Source organism: Folsomia candida, unplaced genomic scaffold (genome assembly GCF_002217175.1).
Source record: "Folsomia candida strain VU population unplaced genomic scaffold, ASM221717v1 Fcan01_Sc001, whole genome shotgun sequence".
In the NCBI taxonomy this organism is placed as follows: Eukaryota; Metazoa; Arthropoda; class Collembola; order Entomobryomorpha; family Isotomidae; genus Folsomia; species Folsomia candida.
This window is the reverse complement of record NW_019091193.1, coordinates 11,114,876-11,139,614: the sequence shown is the minus strand read 5'-3', so window position 1 is coordinate 11,139,614 and position 24,739 is coordinate 11,114,876. Positions and strand designations below refer to the sequence as shown.

At 35.8% G+C, this 24,739-nt stretch overlaps 3 protein-coding genes and 1 long non-coding RNA gene across 11 annotated transcripts in view; 3 read left to right on the top strand and 1 right to left on the bottom strand.

Annotated features, from left to right (window-relative positions):
• LOC110842323 (epidermal growth factor receptor) overlaps positions 1-1,661 on the top strand; it is a 60,710-nt gene extending 59,049 nt beyond the window's left edge. For both annotated transcript variants that reach the window (XM_035848743.1, XM_022088036.2), the window contains exon 32: positions 38-1,661. In XM_035848743.1, the coding sequence (XP_035704636.1) occupies positions 38-495 (458 nt within the window). In that variant the 3' untranslated portion in view covers positions 496-1,661. The remainder of the gene's footprint in view (positions 1-37) is intronic.
• A 5,492-nt stretch (positions 1,662-7,153) lies between these two features.
• LOC110842324 (TGF-beta receptor type-1) lies at positions 7,154-24,706 on the top strand. 4 transcript variants are annotated; one of them, XM_022088039.2, is made up of 17 exons: positions 7,154-7,464; positions 8,164-8,621; positions 8,709-8,896; positions 8,986-9,100; positions 12,895-12,982; positions 13,284-13,353; positions 16,040-16,191; positions 16,313-16,409; positions 17,159-17,333; positions 17,464-17,519; positions 18,410-18,538; positions 18,871-18,987; positions 19,280-19,483; positions 19,553-19,615; positions 19,697-19,764; positions 23,517-23,554; positions 23,649-24,706. In XM_022088039.2, exons 3-17 carry the CDS (start codon positions 8,824-8,826, stop codon positions 23,749-23,751), a joined length of 1,548 nt encoding a protein of 515 aa, XP_021943731.2. In that variant the 5' UTR covers positions 7,154-7,464; positions 8,164-8,621; positions 8,709-8,823; the 3' UTR covers positions 23,752-24,706. The 4 variants fall into 4 exon arrangements, with proteins under 4 accessions (XP_021943731.2, XP_021943730.1, XP_035704645.1 ...); XM_022088038.2 differs by lacking the exons at positions 12,895-12,982; positions 13,284-13,353 and adding an exon at positions 14,278-14,495; XM_035848752.1 differs by lacking the exons at positions 12,895-12,982; positions 13,284-13,353 and adding an exon at positions 10,436-10,596.
• LOC118434699 lies at positions 9,107-10,388 on the top strand. The gene is made up of 2 exons (XR_004834190.1): positions 9,107-9,381; positions 9,463-10,388. It is a non-coding gene; the product is annotated as an uncharacterized LOC118434699 (long non-coding RNA).
• On the bottom strand, positions 19,776-23,066 carry LOC110842328 (protein lifeguard 1). 4 transcript variants are annotated; one of them, XM_022088047.2, is made up of 6 exons: positions 22,542-23,066; positions 21,568-21,676; positions 21,184-21,466; positions 20,832-21,092; positions 20,675-20,767; positions 19,776-20,579 (listed from the first exon to the last, which is right to left on the bottom strand). In XM_022088047.2, exons 2-6 carry the CDS (start codon positions 21,596-21,598, stop codon positions 20,297-20,299), a joined length of 951 nt encoding a protein of 316 aa, XP_021943739.1. In that variant the 5' UTR covers positions 21,599-21,676; positions 22,542-23,066; the 3' UTR covers positions 19,776-20,296. The 4 variants fall into 4 exon arrangements, with proteins under 4 accessions (XP_021943739.1, XP_021943738.1, XP_035704697.1 ...); XM_022088046.2 differs by having other exon boundaries at positions 21,559-21,676; positions 22,542-23,061; XM_035848804.1 differs by lacking the exon at positions 22,542-23,066 and adding an exon at positions 21,764-22,190.
• Positions 24,707-24,739: the final 33 nt, after the last annotated feature.

Genomic DNA, 24,739 nt, shown 5'->3' with positions numbered 1-24,739 from the left:
AATTTAATTAATATTGAACTAATATTTATTTATTTAGGTGAAGCAAAAGCTGGTTCTTATGCAGCCCTCGCAGCTCAAAGGCGAAATCACTACCCAACTCTAGTGGACAATCCCGAATATCTCAATAACCCCGAACTAATGTCCATCAGAGAATACGCCAATGTTCCCATGTCACATGCCAGCTATGCTCCCATAGGTCTCCCAAACCCACGATCCCAGCAACTCTACCCCCAACCTCCGAACCATTTTTACCCTCAAGCTGTTAATGGCAAACCCTCACACGCGGCCGTGGCGAACAATCCCCCGCTGAACAATAATGCTCAACAACAACAACCCCCATTCGTCATCTCTGGGAACAGGCCAGGCTCCGTTGGACGTCAAGGCTCTCGGTCAGAGGAAGAGTCAGACCACGAGTATTACAACGAATTAGACAAACTGCAGCGTGAAATGCAACCCCTTCAATCAAATGCTCGCAAAAACGAAACGACTGTTTAGCTTTTTAGTAATAGGAATATAATGTCATGAGACCAAATCTAGTTTGTAAGATAAGTAGGATAAGATAAATGGTATCGATCGATATGGCAGCTTTTTCGTACGTTGTGTTCAACTGAAATGTAGAAACATTTTTATTTATTTTGTACAAAAAACAAGTGACACTCGACATATTACACGTGTTCACAATTTCTCAATCGAGAAGAATTTCCAAGTAATTCCATAAGCAATAACATAAAGACATGATATCAATCAAATTTTGCAATGTATACTATACAATCAGTACATGGTGGATTATTATAAATCATATCCGACTTTCCAAGTAGAAATGGTAAGGCAAAAAAATATTATACAGACTTTGAACTAATCCTAATAAGGCTATAATATATTTATAAATCATCCAAGTAATGATAATCTTTTAACGATGAACTTATTTAGCAACAATGTACAAAGCTTTCAGAGTGTGTTTGAATATTACGCAACGAAAGATTGATTTTTATTAATAGTATGCTAGTTAGCGTAGGTATAAGTCCCGGTTATTTAGTAATTATATGACTTTTTACAATGAAAACTACGGTGAAGTTAAAATCACTAAAGCAGGTACAATGTACATCGAATATAAAAATTATACAGTGGCCTTTTAATGCCTTTTTAGCTCGAGTTTCGATATAATGTTGAAAATATTTAAGTGCTACTAATAGTCAAGAGTAAGCCAAGTGTACAGAAACATTTTTCGAAAAAAACTCCCAACAAAACTTTTTACGTGTGTAGTTTGCAATAGTTTGCATACAATAAGAGTTGCTGCACAGTTGCACGTTATAATATTACACGTTACAATAAATAAGAACATGTAGGGAACATACGCTCAAACTTAATTCTTTTATGTACACTTCCATGATAAATATTATTGGCGCACCGAACATTTTGTATTTTTTCTACCAGCGTTTCTGTTACGTTTCAGTGAACATGTCCAATAATTGATATATTCTGCCTTGTTAGCTTTTATTAACTGAAATTCTAAACTCACTTAATAATTTTAAGGTTATGTAATATGTATACATATGTCATTAATTGTTTTATATAGAAGCTGTCAGCATTGGCAGTTATTTTAATGTTTGACATTGTCTATCTGTGATAATAAAGCATATAAAGTTTTCTATAAAAGTAAATAACCAACTTGACTGAGCTCTAGCCTAAATCCATATATTCAATTGATTAGTTCGTGATAATTCCGAGTGTTGAGTTGGGAAATCCATGGGTGGCACAATTTTAAGCATTACAAAATGAGACATTACACGCGACGCCTGGATTTCTTAATATGCTGTAAATTTTCGGTTTGGTACGACAATTAACCACTACAGCCTCCATCAGACGTTTACTATGAATCGATTTTGCTCATCTTTTCGAACTTGACTTTAGCCCTATTATTTAACTATTGACAAATGTAAGTCGATTGGTTGAGTTTAAACTGAGTTATCAACATGTTTTGGACAGAAACTCTACCTGGGCTTGACAATATTTAGTACATATATATAGATAGGTAATGCATGTGTATAATCATGCATTGCTTTATCCAAAAAACACGTTCATTTTAATTGTTATACGACCTCAGGAAAATGTTTAAACAATTGTGTAGGTAGGTTTGTAAAAGAAGAGTGTTATTACGTACAACAAGCTAAAAAGTGAACCTGGTTTTCTCTCAAGTCCATTCATCAGCAAAGTCTGCAAAATTACCCATGTTCCCCAAACGAGGTTGGAAAATGAGAATCAAGCAGAACTCGTCTTTGTTGCAAATAATGGCTAATAAAATATAAGTTGGAGAGATCAAGCTGTTGTCCTTCCATCTAATGAAATAATCTTCTTCTTGCAGTGATTTTCTAAATGGGGTATCACTTTCATCAGATCTTTGCATTTACATTAAACAAAAGTAAAACTTTACGCACGCCGAGTCTTATTCGCGTATATTTTGTAAATCCAGTCAAACTCGCGCAACATAATAAAACATGAGCTGGGATCAGTATCAGCAGCGGAAGGTGAAATGTCAAAAATCTATACGCGGAGAGTAACCTGCACAAAGTTTTACATTTCTTTATCTTCTGCAGTTAAACACACATAGCTGAATGAAATGCATTCAGAATGTATAAATACATATGTACTTGATACAAAGTTGCGAGGCAAATGGGAATTAAACTGCTGAATCTTCACGTTCTTGAGCATAAAAGAGGATCAGCAGAGTTGGCGTTTTATAATCGTTGTTGTCATTTAACAAGCTGCATATGTACAGTCAATGGAAAAAGTATTGGCAACCCCCACGTCAGCTAAATAAAATTGGCTATAACCATGGAATGCATCATACAATTGGTATGGAAATTTGTACCCATTTAGCAAATATAATGTAGTTTTCGATTATAATCATGATTTATTAATTAAAATTAGATAAACACAGTTTTTAAATAATTTGTTGGAAAATTTGCAAAATTTACCCGCAAAAAGTATTGGCAACCCTTAACTTAAAAAATCATAAATCAAAGAAACGCCAATTTTATTATTACAAACTGCTTCTAGTATTACGTAGCACCTCCCCTCGACGCAATACAAGCAAAAATACGTCGTGGAATTGATTCAACAAGTTTCGTTATAACGCTTTTCTATATGGCTGCCCACACTTCCTTTGAACTTTTGACAAGCTCGTTTTTCGAAGAGTGGTTTCCCACCAGTCCCTCTTTTCTGAATCCGGACAATCAGAATCACATCGGGAGACTGTGCAATCAACGAAAGAAGCTTAACCTTTTCGATCTCCAAAACCTTGCATCGTTAAATTGGCTACATGTTTGGGGTCACTGAATTTTCGGAATATAAAATTCCTTCATAGGTCAGATTTTTATCAAATAATTTCAAATTATCGTTTAGAATGATTATTTGGACCTCATTGGTCATGATTCCATCGATAATGACCAGCTACCTACCCCACGACCTAGTCATTTAACCCCAAACCATAATCGCTCCTCTTCTGTGTTTAGCTGTCATACGAACATATTCGTTTTTGTGAGCCTATTATGGCATCCGCCAGACTTGAACCATTCAATTTGCTCCGAATAAGTAAAATATGCTTATGTCAGACCAGCAGAACCTTCTTCATTCATTGGAAGTCTATTCAGGGTGGTGTTTAGTCCATTCCAATTTATTGAGTTGGTTCGTTTTGGGGACCCTCGCGTCAGTCGGGCTTCTGGACCCTGAAACCCCATGGCATGATTTTTGATTGATCACAATATTGCATGATATGTTGACGCCACAGTTGGTTCTCAAATTCAACATGGTTTTTGGGGTTAAAATCTTCCGATCTCGAGTGATAATTTGCTTGATTCATCAGTGGCTCGTGGGCGTAGGTGACTTTTTTCTTCCGCACCATGGAAAAGTAGAAACTGAGATTGTCATTTTATATTTCTTGGCTACCTATTCAATAGTAAATATGGAAAAGTATGTTTTCTCTTTGATTTTTCGATAGTAAAGCTTTTTTGTGAAAGATACATGATTATTTCTCGCCGCGCCAAATACAGCTCGTTTGATGTCGCCATTTTGGCTCCAGACAACACAACTGTAGACTTAAAATGTAGCTAACGTCATATTTGGTCACCTAATTAACTTACCGTAATGAAATGTGGTAGCTGATTAAGAAAATTGTTTCGCGTAATTAATTTGGCCACATGTTGCCAATACTTTTTGCGGGTAAATTTTGCAAATTTTCCAACAAATTATTTAAAAACTGTGTTTATCTAATTTGAATCAATAAAACATGACTATAATCGAAAACTACATAATATTTGCTAAAGGCCTACAAATTTTCATGCCAATTGTATAATGCATTCTAACGTTACAGCAAATTTTATTTAGCTGGCGTGGGGGTTGCCAATACTTTTTCCATTGACTGTACATACATGCCCACATACAAGTATTATTGCAATTCCAATTGACTGGCTGCTGGACAACTTGATTCGTAGAGTTGAAGTTGTTTTATGTCATCAAAAGGGTGGACATAAGTACATATGCATTCATTATTAGATGTGATTGTATGAATACGTATGTACATGGACTACGAAAGAAGGCGATAAGTTTAACGACATTTATTAGCGATGAGGTTAAAATGTCAACCAAATCTTGTTTAGGTAATTTCCTTTCCCTTGAATGCAAATTAATGCTAACACATTTATGATACTCTGACAAACAACCTCAAATTGGTTTTCTACAATGAGGTAATCTTCTAAATTCCTTTTCTCTTGTAAATAAAAGTTTTATAGTTTCAAGAAATTCGCTAAGAAGTAAGTAGTTCATTTTAGACGGGCTTATGAAACCGTCATGTCCGTTTGTCTGTCTCTCTCTGACGAACGACTGAACCGATTTTGACCAACCAGTCTTAAATGGGTACATCGACAAGATTTGGATAAGTTCATATTTCAGCCATCAACCGACAAAGCTGGTTGGAATTTTGCATGGCATACAGACACAGGAAAATAGATGCACAATAACGATCCCACTTTGTGAGATATTGGTCAGGGGGTCTTGAAAAGGGTAAGCCACACTGGGTTTCAAAATTCAATAAGTGACGAGAAAAACGACTAGCTTGGGCTATATTAAGTCTGCACTCTAGGTTTTTATTTCAAGAAACATGCACAACAAAAATAACCTTGAGTTGCATATAAGCTCTTACATTTGGTTCTCATCCGACAGGTTGTCTTCTCTTCCAACCAAGAGAGAGAGACTGGGGGGCCGAGACCATAACACGAGAATAACATTTATGCTAAAATATGCAAGTTTTGAAATGCCTTTGCAGAATGACACCTCAGTACTTTTTCTTTCCCATGACCATGAAACTCGGATGAAGGAGCTGACATATTGATGCTGATGATGATGGTTCGACGTACGTATGTACATGATCGAGTTGGAATTTGCAACTGCTTCAAAATCTAATCCAGTGACACATACGAATTTTGCACATATCGGAAATATTATTTCCTTACAGACCACCCTCGAACAAAAAACTCAAATGTCAAAAATAGCAAGATTGGATGATTACGTTATATGCTAGATAATATGTCGCATCGTGATTTTACCCGTGTTGCCAATTACTTATGTGAAAGGTTGCTAAATTGAAAGAGATTTTATGGAAAACAAAATGATTAAGAAATCATGAACATGTCTGGGTTTGATGGTTCTTCAGTCATTATAATAATTATCGCTTTGATGACTTTGAAGTTTGAATCCGTTTGATTAGCGTGCTCAAATAAGTCTCAATTTCTTAACTTTATACATTTTAAGATCACAAAGCCCATGCACAAAGTAATCAATCCCAATTCAGTCTCCTAATTTTATTCACATAGAAAAATCACTGTTTCCAATTTGCATAATTGAAATATTGCTACTCACAGTAAGTATAATAAATTTTTGATTTGATAATCAGCCATAATTATCCCACCACTGTATTTATTGGGTTCCTAATGATGATGATAACGTCATCACTTCTAAAAACTTAATAAATTCGTATCTAAAAATCCAGTCTAGGAATTATAGGTGGTGAATTCATGGCTTCGAGCTGTGAATACACAGCTCTGAGAAGCTGCAAATTCACGGCTTTCAGTAGGAAAAGCTGATTACACAGCTCGGGAAAAATTAATTTCCAGGGCCGAAAATTTCAATTCTGAACAACCAGTTAGCACGGTTAACGGTTAAGCCTGACTGTCACTGCATACGGTGCTGTATACACATATATTATTTTAGATTTTAGATTTCGAAAATCTTCATGATTTGAAGTTAAGACCATTTCGAGTGGGGGGTCGAATGCACAAATTCAATTGTAGCGTAATTTTCTCGTAATTTTGAGGTCAAGCCACTCCCCGTTACCTTTCATAAAGATGACCGAATTCGTCTCAATTCGCAGCGTAATAAGCCAATTTTCTTTCCATATTTTATCAACTGATTCTGATCAATTCTCATTTTACCCCATCTGCGGGGTGTGGTCAAGTAGGTTAACCCCCTCAACTTTTGCTTAGAAAATGAAGGGGGTGTTCGTCCCTAAATTCCAGGACATGGCCCTCACAGCTCTAGAAATTATTTTTTTCCGAGCTGTGAAATCACAATCTCACAATCACAATGTGAAATTTTCATATCCTGAAAGCTATGAATCTGCAACTTTTAGAACTGGGAAATCGCTATTCCTAGTCAGAGGCAATTTTACACCTACACGTTGATTAGAATGATTTGGTACGCTGACTAAAAAAATAACTTCTCATCATTCCTCCATCTACAGATAGACCAAAAAAGAAAGTCTCACTTTCACCTTGTCCATGGATAAATATGCCAAGAGTTTTTCGATCGGGTCATTTGAGACAAAAATCTAAATATTCACCCAGATATGTCTCACCTCGTTTCGTGAAAGGCTTGCACACAATTTTCACTTCCATATTTTTGCCATATGACAACGCAATTGACCAAAATTCGTATCTTATGTTTGTCGATAGGGGAAGAAGTACCTATCTGCTTTTTGCACATTATGCAAAAGTGAGCGGTGCGGGGCGAGATGGAGATGGAAAGAAATTTGCGAGGTGATCAACCAATGAGCGAGAAGTGGTGGTGGAGTAGTCTTGCATTGCTTTCTCTCACCTCCATCTCAACCTCTCCACTAGGAGCTCGCCTTCTCGCCCCGCAACACAAATCAACTACCAACTCGTGAAATATTAAATTTGCAGACTTATTAAGTACCCTTATCAAAGAGGGAGAAAGTCACAATTAAAAGTGTTATCCGTCACACCCTTCTCCTCATCCCTAAGGTCACACTGGTGGTGAAAGTGCTCTGCAGCGTTGGTTTTAAGTGCCAAAAATCTCCCAGACATGGGCCAGACATAGCAACTTTATATATAGACGAGTGTCTTGTTATTGTTTATTAGCAAGCGGACGGACCCTTCTTCTCATACCCTGCAAGTAAGTATCACACCTTAATATTTATTCTTTGGGGATTTTGGCATGAGGTTTTTTTTGTTGATGTATTTATATATTGTTCACGGTTTTCCCCAACTTCCTTCCGTTGTGGTTGATTGAATAATAGAGAAAAAAAGTATTATTTTTATGGTATTTGTTGTTCTTGGGGGTTTGTTGGTGTCAGACCAATGTCATCCAGGAAGGATTGTGGATTGTCGTGTGCGAGGTTTGTTTAAGGAAATTCCTAATGTTTAGGCTGGCAACTTTGTTCAATAACAAAATATATTTCCTGGTCTGTTATTGTCGCAGTTGGGGGAGAATAATTGATTGACCGCTAATTGGGTTTATATACGTACGAACGACCTGTGATTGTTATATTTAAAAAATTAAATAAAACTTGAAATGCGTATCTATTTGGTTTGCATTGTTTACCATTTGCAAAACTTGTTTTCTTTCGTATTGTTCTATTCTTTCTACGACACGCTTTTCCTGTAAGGTTGTTCTAGAGAGAACATTTAGCGAGCTATTTTAAAATTGTGCGTCGTATATACGTTTGTCAATACGATAATTATTACTAATTTTAGTGTAAAATGTAGAAGGTACAGGGTAGACCATGTAACTTGTCTTATATCTTCATTTCTTCAAAGTACACACATGAAAGTTATTTGCTAATGACTTTTGGTTGGTTCAAAATTGTTTCAGATATCCATCACATCGCACTCAAAGACTTGGAACCTTCTGAACTAGACGTTATATAATCGCCAGCCACGACGTCATTAATGTCAACGCCGACATCTTTGTCACATCAAAAGTTGAGAGCCGAGCTAAAACAACGCTAGCATAATCCACACCAACTACCGCACTCTTCAATATTTCAAGCTGTAAAGAACAAGTCATGTAAACGAGTAAACTTAAAACCACATTGCTGGATGAAAATCAAAATGCCCAGCCATCAAAGCAATGGGTGATCGGGGTACTTCTTGTATCATCGTAAATATCAGCAATCAAAAAAGGATCAATCAAACCTCTTTCGACCGAAACTCCAATTAACGTACCAAAACGCCTCTCACTCAGGCCTTGAATATTTAACCCCCACACTCCTGCGGCCGTCTGTGTAAATAGGTTTAAAATAATAATCGGGTCTGATTTTCATGCTCTGGGTACGTACTTATCTATCATTCGATATATCACATCACTTTATTTATTCTAACCAAATTATTAATTGCACCTTTGAATTGTTTTGCCAGATTTCATCAAGTAACTCTCACTGCAACAAAGAGACTGACACAGAAAGGAATTTATTTAGTGAATAAAGTAACAAGATTATCAACTGAACGTCCAGCACCAAATAACAAATTTAAGATGACGCGTCTATGGATTGCCGTTGTCTGTGTGTTACCATTCTTCGTTTTCAATGAGTTTCTTCTAGTCAATGGTGAGAGTTTATTTCAATGCATGAAAAATATTTATGGGCATGCACATTTTCTGAATTAACACCGAGTAATGAGTCGACAATACTTTCAGGTCTGAAATGCCGATGTGACATTTGCCACTCTGACAACTATACCTGTGAAACGGATGGCTTTTGTTTTGCCTCCACTTCGTTGGATAAGGAAGGAAAGCCAGAGTATTCTTATAGGTATGATTGTATCCAATTTATGACCTTGATTAACCACGATTCTTCAATCACTCGAAATGAATCTAGTGCCATTTTATAGTACTCGTCGTTCGTGAAGAACATGATCCATATATATTTATGTATCATCGGTTTTGAGCCCACAATTTGTTTCGTTAGTTTACAAGATGAAAATAAGGTTTTAAAAGCAAGTCAAATATTGAGGACATCCAAGAATGCGCATAACACATGTATGTATACTCGCAATGGAATTAACTCCTCACTCGATTTACACAAAAAATAGGGTAACTTCTGATCAAAGGACTTAAAAACACCCTCGCACGCACAATATAAGTATGCATATATGTATATCCATTTTTTGCTAGGACTCATAAAGTCTCGCTGTTTGTGGACTTATTGATGTCAATGATGGAGAAGCTAACGAAAGGATCCGACTTCGCAGAAACGTGTATCATTCAATGACTTCTCCAAAACCCCTCGTTCCCGTCAGTTTATTTTATTACTGAAAGAGGAGATTTTTATGGTTAGTCGTAACTTGCGGAGCGAAAATCATTATTGCAAAACAGAAGAGTATTGTAGAATAGGGTCGACTGTAGTGTACCAACCAAGTGCAAAACAAAAATTTATTAGAAGTCCTATACTAGCTCTGAGAAAATGAGGACCAAAATTTTTGCAAACAACAGGAAATACATATAACAGTCAAACCAAGCCAGGTTTTTAAGTAATGTGTACGTGCATATATGTCATGAATGGATTCGAGAAACGTCAATTAACCTTTGGGTCAGCTCTTGAAATAACAATTCTTTACTGCTTCGCAGCAGGAGTCAGGTTTCCTATTTGGCGTTCCAATACTTTTATTTTACAATGGCAGCAATCCGACGCCACAAAATGGTCTCAATAGGTTTCTCAAGCGAAAGTTTATTATCCGAATTCATAAACTTTCAACCAATGGATCTGTTATCCATTCCATTGGTTAAAAAATTATCAACAATGAACGCAAGCAACAACAACATTTCTAATGTACTGCGTTGCATAGTTTTGCATATGTATGTGACATAAAATTTGCTACATAATACATAAATCAATCAGATCAATGATTTCCCATTTGCTGGCTCTTGCTTTAGTTCCAGTAGATTTAAATAATATGTGATATGATACATATCGATACAGGATGCGATTTATTGTAGTCCAAAAATCACTTTTACCCGTATGCAACTATTTGTCAATTCTTATGAAAAAAACTATCGATCAACGCAGATTTGTACAACAATGAATCAGTTTATATCATCCAGAGACAATTATGTATTGTAGTTATTAAATATTTGCGAAATTATTAAGGTGTATGTCTCGGGAGTACAGTTTCCCTCCTGGAAATCCAGTGTGGTGTCGGAAAAACGAATCTCATTTAATTCGATGGTGTTGTCAAGATAAGGATTTTTGCAATGGTGTCGTAAAGCTAGAACCAGATCAGATAATAAACTATTTCAGCAAAACTCAAGGTAAGCAAATAGGGCACTTGAGTTTAGAGATTTTCTTGCAACATTTCTAAATTATTGCAATAATATAGAGTGGCGTAGAGTTTTTTTTATATATATTTATATTAATTTCGAGTTTCACTATACGAGTTTAGCCCTGTGTTGTAGCCCTTCAATTGTGATACACACTCATTACTACCAAGAAAATAATATTGACACTATTTAATAATGTGTCGATTTTGGCTTTACCATTTCACAATTGTGCCAATATACTTAGCAGCATAGTAAGTATGCGCATTTCATTTTTGGTGACAACTAACAACATCTCTGGTTTCGTTGGTCTTAAATATCAAACAAATGTGTTTACAAGTGTGGAAGTGTTATCAACAGCATTGTTTTGTCAGGATGAAAATAAACTATTTTGTGTGACGTTTGAACTTTAGAAGTCAATAACCAGTAAATTGGAGCTGGTGAATCTGATTGAACAAATACGCATTAGCAGTTATAATACATGAATATGCACAGAGTTATGCATAATAATGCCATGACATGCATGCTGCTGCTAAGAGGATGTTATTTCAATTCATGGGACTTGAAATAATAACTGATAAATGAACGAGACTTATTATTTATTGCCGGTGCTATCTATGTATGTAGTAGTTGACTTGGATTATAAACTTACTTGTAGGCGATAGTGGCCGACCATCATTAATTTTGAAACTTGATCGTTGTTTTAATTATTATACAATTTTATCCAGTTGCACCGGACATTAGACTTGTTGTTCAGTTTGTAATAGGAAGCCAAACTAACTGCTGTTGGAAGTAATTAAACTTCAACTAAAGCAAAGGAGTCCGTCAAGACTCGAGAATGGATATAATGGTAGTTGATAGTATACTTTAAATCATGCCTACAACTCAATGGCAATCACATCCATTGAACAAGATTATACGGATATTCAGGTCCCCAAAGCGAGATGTTGTAAGAACATTGTTAATCATTTGTTTTCGGTACTACTGACAATGGGAGCGCAAACCATGATAGAATATTATTGTGTGCCACGCAGTTCGCCAACTCTTCATTAACAAAATTTGGATCAGCACTTTCGCAGATGCATACAATTCAAGGCGACTTTTGGGCGCTGCAAGTTCGCGAAAACGTTTGGCTTCTCAGACAGAAGCTGTGTCATTACTCCCACGCCAAGACCTGCGTTCTAAAGACTTTCAAACAAACATTCGTGTCTGTAACTCCCATTTTGGTTAAGCAGATCCATATTTTCGTTCTTTTCATAATGCGCGAATTTGAGAGTTCGGTGGAATTCTTAAAATATTTTGTAGTCGGAACCTTTTTGTTTTAATCCCGTAACTTGTTGAAACTTTTTGAAAAATTGGATAAGAGTTGGTTTCATACCGACGTCTGTGAATTCACAAGTCGCTGAATTTTCGCGCATTGGCTCTCCGCACTAAATATTGCTTATGAAGCTTTGGTCTATCAAACTGCGTGGCTCACAAAAATATCTGGTGTTACATGGTTTGCGCTCCAATTGTAAGTTGCAATGTATGCATATTTCAAATAATTTTGTCAGGATACGGCAGAAACAGAACCGAACCTTGAGAAAGAAGTGTTTAATAAAATCGAGAAATATTTTAAAGCGTTACTAAAATTGAAATATCCTACTTTACCACACCGACAGGATTAAGTTCATGCAATATTTTTATTGCAATTTAATGCCTGGTATTACCAAGAGGGAGATTGTATTCGTCGATGACACATTGTTATAACATGTGACATGCACTACGTTTTAATGAGTGCATATTATATAATAGATGGTAGCACATTTACGGAAAAATGAAATTTGACACTATAGAATTATCGAGTGGAGTACATTTGTTCTATCCGTCACCGATTACAAGCATACAAATTATCCTTATTCTCGATTCACGTGAGACCATCTGTCCATCAACTAGTACATATATTTATTGCCAAATCTGATCACGCTGACTTCAGCTCAGGTTGAAAGTTTAATTTCATACCACTCATGCAAATATCAGGGTAATTAATTGACCCTTGCCAGGATACCTACGCAATGATTTTATTCATCGACAGAGAATTTCAACCAGTGTCCAGTTCTTGTAGAGAACTATTTAGAACCTTTATCTCCTTTGCAGTACGTACAAGATGCCAGACAAGTCCTTGGCAGACTAATCATACATAGCCCTTCTGGAACACTGAAATTCGCTTTTACATTACACCCCGACACCATAAAAATATATGAAGGGAATTTTTTCAATTTAATAATTTGATGTATTAATTGTTTATTCAAGCTGTCTTTACATGAAGAACCTTATTCCACCTGAAAAACCACTACAGTGTGAATATTCAAAAAAAGACAATGATTCGTTTGTCATCCAGGTTGGTAATCACCGTTTGTGTTGATAATGTCAAGATTCACTTATTTCAATTCGTACTAGAGTTGTCCCGTCCGTTTATCGTAGGGATCCTACTATTTTTATTATTTTTCCTTGTGAAAATTGATCTGTTTTGATTTTGAAACTGGAACAAATTCGAGAAACCAATCGACAGCCCTAGTTCATGGAAACCTTTCTAGTAGCAATTAAGATATGTGGTGGACATGACTTGACTCCCATTTGGAAGATTGAAACAAATGGAAGTCAACTATCAGTTTGCGTTAAAAGTATTTCCAATTTTCTAGTGCTGTAAAAACGACGACATGTGTAATAGCGAATTGAAGCCAACCCTGCATGTTCGTCGTGTACCTCCAGGTATGTCCCTCCATATTGGGAACTCTATTCCGTAGAAAAAAAAATGAAATCACGACTAGCGTTGTTTTTCATGAACTGTGATGATTACTTAAAGTTGTCTTTCTAATGTCATAAATCTTCGCAGACGTTTTTGTAACGTACATATATTTTTGTTGCCTTTTATTTATTTAATTCAATTTTAAATGCTGTACAATTGCCTCGCACTCGATGATGGTGATGGTGATAAACCTGTTGTCCATAATATACATATGAAATTTATCGTCGTCCCTGTCGTCGTCAGCAAAAATGCCCTCAAAATATGCATTACTATTTATATGCATTTTACTCATAATAATCTTCGTATACATAAGCTAGGCAGTAATATACATACATACACATATTTCCAGCAGAAAAGGTATACACTTGAACTATTTATATACTATACTGCATACATAGCAATCTATTATCTGTGTACATGCGTACATATGTACGTACAATATCGATTGCCCAACATTGTTGTGTCTGCGTCTTTCTTTCTGGTGAAAGTAATGACATGATCATCGCCACCCAGCTTATTGTTTGTCGTAGACACCATAAACTTACTTGCTTCATCTTTTCACATAGTACAGTAACAAAGTTATTAGTGAAAGTTGAAAAGATTGTTGTACGGCTGCATTTCTCGTTACTGGCTAATTAATGAACCATTCTCATGACTCCGGGGCGACTAACTTAAACATAATTTGTTTTGTCTTCCCTTGTGTAATTGAATCTAAAGAGAGTGTGCATGGGTATATGGTATGGTGTGATACGAATTGTTCTGGAAGGCCATCCAGCAATCTCAATTCGAAACATTGGCTCCGTTATTGCGATGAAAATATGGAATGAAAGTGATGTACATATGTACTTGTAGTTGACTATTTTTTGACCTTTCCGTTTTTATTGCAGCTGTGTTCACCGTGAAGCGTTACTTCCTGGGTCTGTATTTATTTGTAGAGAATTTGCAAAGGGTTATATTCTGCCTAAAACGTGTGGTGGTGTGGACTGTTGCAAGGATAGTGACTATTGTAATGCAAAATTGCGCCCACTTTGTGAAAACGAGACTTACAAATACCCGAAACGTGTCCCCCTGCCACAGGGATTTGATGGTCGTAAAATGGAACGAGGTGAGGGAATTATGTCGTCACGTTGGAGGCTCGAGTGCAATTGATCCTCCTCCTTCTTAAACAAAATATCCTAAAATACTTGAAAATTGTCCACCACTAGTTATTCTATTCGTAGAAAAGTCAATTCAATTTTGAAGCAGTTTAAATTTTTTTTGATAGAAAAATTCGTAGCAGTCATTTATTTGTATTTATTACTTCTGTGGTTGCTTTAAATTATTTTCTTAATCGAGATAGGGTTTTTCTAGCTTTCTCCGTTAATCAAGGGCATAATGAAACTTTATAAACTGCTGTAGACAGTATATAATTTTGTGATAACTGTTATCTCTTGCTCGTGGAGCTTTGCCTGTGAAAATATGCTAAAGCATCGCAAAAATATATCAAAAGTAAATCGGGGCTCGCAACGTGTATTGCAATTATTTTCATGTGTGCAAATAGGCAATGTATGATCTACGGGAGCTGAAAAACTTGACCACATACATATGTAAGGTGTTTGGCAAAAGTAATGTATTTTTCACATGTGGTTCGGTTTTGTGCACACATGACTAAACTGTACCAAGTATGTAAGTGGTACTTGGAAGTTGTGTGTGTCGTGGCGTGCGTGGTTCTCCGCAAATTATATGGTGGCACCGAATGTTCATGTGCATAAGATAGTTGTAAAAGTTGTATGGTTTCTCTGTGGCAGCCTCCTTAGGAATTTAAGAAGATGGAACAGTTTAGAAGTTGTTGGTATATTCTGTCCTTCTCGAAGATGATGGATTTTAGGGAAATTTATTTAGGGCGCCCGTTCATCCAAAAGCATGATTGCATATTACGTTTGTCATGGCCACCCCACATCATGCATTTTAATATACTCATATATGTATATGTACAATGTGGTACTTCTGCTGACGATGACCGATACAGACACGCAGCTTTTGACTGAACAAAGGACTTGACTTTATGTGTAATTTGTTAAATTAAATGTTTGCTTTTGATGCTTCTTTAACAAAAAATCACTAAATAAAGAATTCTTTAGAATACGTCGCGCGTTATTATACTGCTTCTCATATGCTGCTTGCAGCTGCTACAACTTGCGAAATGCAATCCTGCTAAAGCTTCCAGAGAATGCTTGCGTATATTGCAAAACTGGCAAATAATGACGCATTTGAAAGCTTTGTGCTTGCTTCAGCTTCCATTTACTTGTTTACTAACAATATCGGAGAACTTTTATAAGTCATCCAGCATATTATGCTAAGCGCTTTTGTGCTGCACATCTTCCCGTAGCTTTGTTAAATGCAGATTGCCGCATCGCATTGCGCATTAAATAAAAAAAATTGCTATATGATATTTTGCAACGACTAATTATAACCAATACCAATATCGTATGCCAGCTTCTTGCTCTGTAAAATTAAAACTCTTATTAAATGCTACGAATTAAAAAAAAATAGAATTGTACTACTTAATTATTTTCTTAAAAATCAGCTCTTAATGATCATCACAGGTCTTTGTGGGTATTAAATTGGAATAATAAATGCAATAAACTGATCCCGTATTGGGCTAAGCAGGTCACCCGGAATCATGGGCAGAGTTGGGAGTTTTGGAAATCGCTATGCTAATAGCAGGTCCAATATTTCTCATCTGCCTTATCGTCCTCATAATTGTGTTCTATTCTTGGCAAAAGAACAACAGCATCAAACAATTCTCACATCAAAGAAAGGTAAGTTATTAACATAGAAAGTAATAGCTCATAAATTAAAAGTAAAGAGTTATAATTGTAAAATAATTATGTATGTAACTTTATCAAGATGATTAAGTTAATTTGTTTCATCTTTTTACAGCCATTGATTGAAAAATACTTGTTGAGCAATCCTGTGGATTCGAGCGGACCTTGTTTGAAGGATATGATTGACATGACCACTAGTGGCTCGGGATCAGGTAAATAAATCCTATTGCCATTATGTACATGTTTCTTAGTATTTAGTTATATCTTATTAGTTTAATTGAGTTATTGATTAGGGCTTACGCGGGCATTAAAAATAATGTTCTCTTCCATTTTATAAACGACGTGCCAAGTAATTATTATTAATTTGCCAGTACCATTTACTAAAGCTATTTATCTAGACAGGTGAAACTCGACCATTCATTTATTATGGATTTAATGACTCTTTCTACAGGTGGTCCTATTTGGTCCTATATTATCTAAGGATTAGTAGAGACAATTTTGAGTATTATGTAGCTTCTTGAACCGTGGAAATGGCCACAATGAACCCTTTTGCATTTAGCTTCTTAGCTAGAAATATAATAGCGCAAACTCAAGCCCAGTTAAAATAACAAGCGGAATACAGGTCGTAAAATTGTACTCACAAGAGAATTTTGTTTATTGCTGGACTGAATGAGTTCAATATCCTGTTGAACATGTAATTATTTTTTAGATGTGAAATAAGTACTTATACTTGGGTTGTGTTTTTGTCATCGGTAAACGCCACAAAGCTAGTCACTCAAGTGGCATACGTGTTAGTGATGATTAGAGTCGTTATCTTTATAAAAAGGGTGGTGTAAGTGTATTGCACATCTGTAGCTCTGCGACCATTGCATAAGTGTTAGGATGCATGTATAGACCGTAAACTCGGGGTGATTGCAAAATTCTTCAGATATATGACATTGCTGTTTTTCTTTAAATCTAGGTCTGCCATTGCTCGTTCAACGTAGCATTGCAAGGCAGGTGCAGCTACTGGAAGAGGTTGGAAAGGGCCGATACGGGGAAGTTTGGCGCGGCCGTTGGAGAGGCGAGAATGTTGCTGTAAAAATATTTTCGTCAAGAGAAGAAAGGTCATGGTTTCGGGAGGCCGAAATTTACCAGTGAGTTCTTATTATATACATTAAGTAGAATCAAGGAAAAATTCAACAACTGGAGGCAAAATACACGGTTGTATAATTAAATGTGTAATATCACTTTTTAAAATTGAATGCCTTTTTTGTTTGTTCCAAGGACTGTGATGCTTCGACACGAAAATATTCTAGGCTTTATCGCAGCCGATAACAAAGGTAAGAAATTGCGTGAGAATTAAAGTATACGTTTTTCTATCCAGAGATATCTTACCAGTAGTCCGATAATGTCTACTCGCACAATTTATATTATGTTAGCGAAAAAGCCAGAGAGATCGTGAATCTCACGCGTCCAATCAGTGTTTGCAGATGTGATGTACTACCTTTTTTTGTCAAATTTTCTAACGTGTTTAGTAGGTTTGAAAAATTGGATTGATGTGATAATTAGGGTTCTACTTCTTAGTTTTATTGCATGAACAAAGAAGGAGAATTTGGTGGCATGGTTAAAAATTAACAATATTTAGATGAAAACCATCTGCCAGTAGTACAACTGTACAAGGCCTCTCTAGGTAGGCTAGTGCGTATAGTATATATCGAAGTCCATGAATACAACTACCTTCTGAATTTATTTAAAGTTATTTGCATGAAAGAAAAACCACTTTTTCGAGTCCAGCCAGCTGTATGCATAATTAAGTAGTACTATAAGTACACGATGAAGGATGAATTTTGAAAATCGTACGATGTAATTGATATGTAGTAATAATATGCAGTATATCTAGATCATTCTTGTGAAGCATATGGTAGGCTGACAGCACGAGGTACGATATTTACGTACGTACATGTATGCCTTGTTTTTCCTAATCGACCAAATCAAATCTATAAAAATTATGTTGCAACCTTAGCATTTTTCATCATGGTAAACGTTGTATTGGTTCATTGGCTTGGGCTGGACAAAGAATAGAAAACAATGGCATAAAAAATCTAATGATTCTCTTGTTCCAAATTTAATATAAAATTGGATAATTTTATGGTTGACTGATTGCAAATATGTGTATTATACATATGCATTAGCATTATTCTATTGATGACCTCGTCCTCTGATCCTACAGATAATGGTACTTGGACACAACTCTGGCTGGTAACCGACTACCATGAAAAAGGATCTCTATTCGATTACTTGGGAAGAACAACTTTGGATCACGTCACAATGTTAAGAATGGCATTTTCTATTGCAACAGGTAAATAAACGGAAGTATTTCATATCATACATGATTTTTTAAACACAGCGTTAATTAAACGATATACAGTAATTAAAGAAAACCTTACACTAAAATCTCTAATCTTAAATCTCTGAACCTGGTTGAAATAAATCTATCTATCAATCTAAAAGTTTTAGACTAAAACTTAAATTTGAAGTTGCTGGATCAGGTCAATGCATTTTTCTGCCGAAAGCTTAGCTTCCAAAGAAAGACAAATATTAAATTAAATTTGAAATGACGATAAACGCAATGTACAAATGAACAATTACACAATGGGTAATATTTAATATATTTATTTTTTTATTGTAAAGGTATTTCGCATCTGCACATGGAAATTGTTGGGACTCAAGGAAAGCCAGCAATTGCTCACCGGGATCTAAAGTCTAAAAATATTCTGGTAAAAACTAATGGGACATGTTGCATTGGAGGTAAGACATTTCATAAAGTTAGAAAGTTTAACAACTTGTACAGACAAATGTGTAGGAGTTTGTTTCGTGGGGCTTAGGTCTTTGTCAACTTTGAATCCCAATTTCTTTTATTGAAGAATATTTATAGATCTGCAAATTCATTTAAATCGTTATAATTTTCTTGTTTTCCCCGTATTTACTGTTAAACAATTCAAGTCCACGCAAATGATGGGAACACTTGTTAAGAAAATATAGATTTCCCAAATCTGTTTACTGAAATGTATGTCACCAATTTTGTATTAATTTTCTGCAGACCTTGGGCTTGCGGTACGGTACGACACTGCATCAAATGAGGTGGACATCCCCTTGAACAACAGAGTTGGTACTAAACGTTACATGGCTCCCGAAGCTCTGGAAGAAGCAATGAACTTGAGTCATTTTGACTCTTTCAAACGGGCGGATGTTTATGCAATGGGATTGGTATTCTGGGAATTAGCTAGACGGTGCAATGTTGGAGGTATTATTACTATTATTTAATTAAGTCAATGATTGTGCGATTAAATAAAGTTATTCTTTCAATGTCTAGGAATTTACGACGATTACCAGCTCCCGTTTCATGACATGGTTCCGTCGGACCCCACAATTGAAGGTAAGTAATCCAAGGCTACAACTGTTTTTTTAAACTTGATTTTAGAACAAATAGATCATCATGAACATTTATTTTTTTTAGAAATGCGCAAGGTCGTATGCATTGATCAGCAGCGTCCATCTATCCCAAATAGATGGTCTTCCGTTGAGGTAAGCATCAATTGGAGCTACATTATGTCGTTTTTATTGGTACAACGGAACATACATATATCAGCTACTACTCTTTACAATGGCATCTATCTATTTGTATGTAGGATTATCAGTAAAACTAAGTTCATTTATCCGTGTTCATCATCCTCAAGACTTTATATAATAACTTAGCTATCTAACTACTTGCATATATTTCTACGTAAACCGGTAACTTCTGAGAAACAAATACCTTTTAAAAATAGCTATAACAAGGTATAGAAATTATAAAAAAATTGATGGCTGAATGTGATTTTATCAGTTCATTCCAGCTTCTGAAATTAAGCAGTGCAATGAGGTTAATAAGAAATATAGTAAGGAATACTTGACTGGTTACTTTATAATGTCGGTATATTAATTAATTAAAATTGGCTGCATTTACGGATGGTAAATATTGAAGGACAGGAATACATGTGAGATGTAGACATTAATTTTAGATCTGGAAATGTGAACTGGACAAGTAATTGCGACATGCATATGATAGAAAACTGTAAGTTTAATCACTGGAATTTCCAATGATCGATAGAATGTAAATGAAGATGTTGATAATATCCATATAGATATTGAGAGCGGCAAAAATGTATTCTTCCGGACTGATTGAGCATTTATGTTTGCCTCCGATCATGAGTTGTGTGTCATAGACCAAGTACACGGAGAAGAGCAGAGCACCGATGCATGCATACACCATATTGAGAATAGGGAAGGTGCCCCTCAGAAATATTGCCAGGAATCCAAAGATCATGAAGACGATTGTCACCACAAAGAGTCCAGCTCCCATTCTAATTGCAACATGTTTAGAATTTTAAATGTTCCGCATCAAGAAAAGTTTCTACTGAAAGTGGAATTCACTTTTTTATTTGAATAAATAACTCACCCAGTAAAATCCCACTTTGTCTGAAACGAGAACGCAGTCAGAGAAAGGACAATTACAGTTGTGATTCCGACGGCAAGCAGTACAGCATCAGCTCTGTAAAATAACATGGAATTAATACATTTTCATCCTTGCACTTGATAAGAGCAAGTAAACCTACTTGAAGGTGCTGGCTGCTGTTCCAAGAACAAATCCTTCTGCTACAGTGAATACGGCCAGACAGATGAAGTTTCCTGGAAACTTCTTTCGCACTCCCTCACAACATGCCATAGCGATCATGGTCACAAAGGTGACTCCTAAGGCACCATAGAACACTCCTGGGTTCTGCCGGGTCCATAATTTGAGAGGTTCATGCCAGACGAATAGAGCGACAAATCCGAACGTAATGAGTAGTTGAACCATCAAAATACTGTACACTTTTCTGGAATTCAAAAAAATACAAGGTAGGTGCATGCCTGCAATTCCACGCTCTAATTATTAGGACTTCAATATAATGAAGGGTTGACGTATACCGAATGAAAGCCATTCGTATGGTTCTGTCGCTGAATTCAAACCCTTCGAAACCTTCCCCGGGTTTGTTCATCTCTGGATCAGTAGGCATTCGAAATCCGGCTGTTGGTGGCATGGGGTAGGGACCTTGACCAGGGTACCCCCCTCCTGGAAATCCTTGTTGAGGGTACCCTTGTTGTGGATATCCTTGCTGAGGGAAACCTTGTTGTTGTGGATATCCTTGCTGGGGAAACCCTTGTTGTTGAGGGTATCCACCATGGGGAGGGTTTGGATAACCTCCTTGTCCTATGTAAAGATATATCATAGTGGTGCTGAATTTTCAGAGATAACAAGCCATGATTGTATTGTGCTGTGAGAGTGCAATATTATTATCTTACCAAACGCACCATATGCATTCTGCTGATTGTTATATGCCATTGCACTGTTTATTTCTGGGCTTGCAAATCGGTTTATTCAGTCTCAGTCACTTCCTTCCACTTCACGTTGGGAGAGAATCTGCAACCAGTTTAATGATACTGATTATGGATATGTGCTACAAGTCAATAATCTGCTTGCAACGACCAAATAGAGCCAGAATATTACTATCAATATAATATGGAACCAGCCAAATGGAAATCGTGGGGTAGACTGGTGACGCTAGTCTAGTATATCTAATGAATTAGTAGCTTGTGTTTTTCAAAAACTCTGTTTCCTATTTTTCCTGAGGTTTGATTTTCCCAATTTCTCCTTGTCAACAACACGAAAAACTTTCATTTCTACTTAGCTATGACTCCTGAGTCAGCAAGACTCTGCGACGCACATAGCAGCACCGACTGACTCCATTTCACTGATGCTTGGTCTAGAAATATCTAAAGTTCTGGAGCACGTATTGATCGTCGCACTAGCGAATATACCCGGGAGTCGGTGAGTGGTCATTCGCGAACGTAAAACTCCTCTCAAACCCCTTCAGTGCATTCCCAGTATTGGCACCACAACATGCTTAATAAGGGAGTAGAGGAGAATCTCCACAAGTCATGAGAGAAATTTAGAACGTTGAAACAATTATAACGGTCCATCCCCTTTAATAAAACTTGCCTATGAAATAAATGACTATCCCTTGTACGTAACATCGCAGTTAGATATGTATACATTTCTCTATGTCAAGCTGGCTATGCTTATTTCGCAAAGTTTTAAATTTTCAACAAGTGTCCAGCAAACCCTAGCGTAGCAATACAACGAAAAGTTGTCGGCAACTTTGGTATACTCGTAACTATTGATTGATCTTATTTAATATGTATTATTGATCTGAAAATGCGGTTTCATGAATTTCAATACGGGCAAAATTAGGATAGGATACTATCCTTTTTGTTTTTAGACTTACCACAACCTGAATACTTTATAGCATCAGCAAAACAATGGGTTTCTCTCGTTTGGAGTTGTGTAAAGTTGAGTTAAAATATTACTAGCCGTGTTTTGCTTGTCAATAATTTTACAATTTTTGCACAATTTGAGAAAGAAAACTTTTGCAAAGAATATCAGTGTTTTTGAAGTCTGAATATATATTTTGAAAGCAATATTATATATTTTATTAAACTTTCCTCACTCGAACTTCTGGAACTAATGGAACAGGTGATGAGAAAGTATATTTTTAACAGTGCAGTTGCTGGCTTATTACGTGTAACACATAACGTGTTGCTGGATGTGGGTGCGTGTTGTCAGCCACATACATGTTATGTTTAGTATGCTATAGCTCTATGATTCTGGCATAGCCAACGTTACACTTACTGCCGTCTGAGGATTATGATTAGTACAGAAAATTCATTCATACACGTTTACTTGTGAAACAACCAGCACCAGCCAACCCAGATTAGTGACTCATCAACAAAACAATCCAATTTGATAGCTTCAGACTTGTTCAATATACTTTGGCAAACTTGCACATGCCCAGTCATATGTCATGTTTAACCTGTATACACAGCTAATATTATATGTAAGCAATATGATATTGATATATATCCCAACTCGCTTCACAAATATTAAGAACTGCAAATTTCTACACGAGATAGAGACAAACAACAATAATCGATAATAACAATTCATTTTGTGGGGATGAGACAGGAAATGAATTACAAGATTTGTATGCTGGCCATCAATTGACATGAAGTGACTCATACTCACATGAAAATAATACGTTGCAACTACTTCATGACGTCACTATAAAAAATCATGGCTTCATAAGTATGTATCTATTCTACATGCGTCATCCAAGTTCTCTCAATTCTATCTTGAAAAAGATCATTTATGCATTAATTGTTCACAATATTGTAATAACTTTATTTTTGTTTATTATTTTTAGGTGCTCGTTTTCATGTCAAAGCTGATGAAGGAATGCTGGTAAGCATATGCACAACTATATAAAATTAAAGAATCCACTCTCAGAAAATGTACAGTCCGTGTACTTAATCGATGAATGCATTCTGAATTCCAGGTATCAAAATGCTTCTGCGAGACTGACTGCTCTCCGAGTGAAGAAAACTCTTGCAAATTTTCTAAACCCAATGGATCACAAATATGATAAAATTGAAGTTTAAAAAAAAACTGTTGTTCAGTATACTCTGCTACTACTACTCGAAAATACGAGTCACTATTGTTTTTATATAGTAAAATTAACTTTTGTTTTTGGGGATTTCAAATCCCGGATTTGAAAAATACGAATGTCGTTATATAGTTCTTATATATAGTAAATTGTAAATATCTCTCTAATTATAATGAATCAGTCTAAGGTGTGCATTATTTATAATTATATTCGAAAAGAAATACACTTTTCAAATATTAATGACCTCACTTGGCAAAATTTTGTATATAATAATCAGTGTGATATCACATATTAATAGTGATCAAGTTGTATAACATATATTCACTAACTAATTGGACGGCAATTCATAAATGCTTCAAAAATGTTTTCTCGTTCATGAGCATATAAAAAAATATTTACAAAAACATAGGTTTATTGTATCATACAATTTGTATGGGTATCTCTCTGCTGATGAAATGTACCGCAAGAGGCTGACGGAGTTAATTTTTTCGTTTCGCAATTTCGCAAGTCGTACAGACGAAGAAACTGACGAGATGAAGATTGTCTATGAAAATCAGGTTGACTAAAACTATTAACATAAATTCTTAATTGTTTTCTATAGTTTGTGTTCAGTTTTGTATATAACAGCTTAATCCTTCAAAAAACTTAACTATGTTCAATTTGCGAACTTTTGTATTTCACGCTCTGTATTTGTGCATTTATAATGTTTAACGATTCAGTTTTTATGTAAACGTCTTGAACTAAAAAAACACCCTTCAAAGGATCCCGATGAAAACCATAAAGTAACACGCTAACTAAGCCCAGAATTTGTTGGTGAAATTTCTCGAGGTTGGCTTAGTTTACCTACTAATTTAAGTAGTTGCAAAGCTTTAAATTTATTTTATATTTTTTACTTGTTACTAATTATTATTATATAAACAAGGAATAAATATGAAATAGCTAAAAATTTATCAGACGTCAAGAATAAATGTATAGCTTACAAA

Excerpts from the sequence above, each read along its gene's own strand:
- LOC110842324 (XM_022088038.2), top strand. The coding sequence starts at position 8,824 with ATGACGCGTCTATGGATTGCCGTTGTCTGTGTGTTACCATTCTTCGTT. Across the intron at positions 16,192-16,312 it reads AATTCTCACATCAAAGAAAG|CCATTGATTGAAAAATACTT; the intron begins GTAAGTTATTAA and ends ATCTTTTTACAG. Across the intron at positions 18,539-18,870 it reads GGCATTTTCTATTGCAACAG|GTATTTCGCATCTGCACATG; the intron begins GTAAATAAACGG and ends TTTATTGTAAAG.
- LOC110842328 (XM_022088046.2), bottom strand. The coding sequence starts at position 21,598 with ATGGCATATAACAATCAGCAGAATGCATATGGTGCGTTTG. Across the intron at positions 21,467-21,558 it reads GAATGCATATGGTGCGTTTG|GACAAGGAGGTTATCCAAAC; the intron begins GTAAGATAATAA and ends ATCTTTACATAG. Across the intron at positions 20,580-20,674 it reads ACAAAGTGGGATTTTACTGG|AATGGGAGCTGGACTCTTTG; the intron begins GTGAGTTATTTA and ends TGTTGCAATTAG.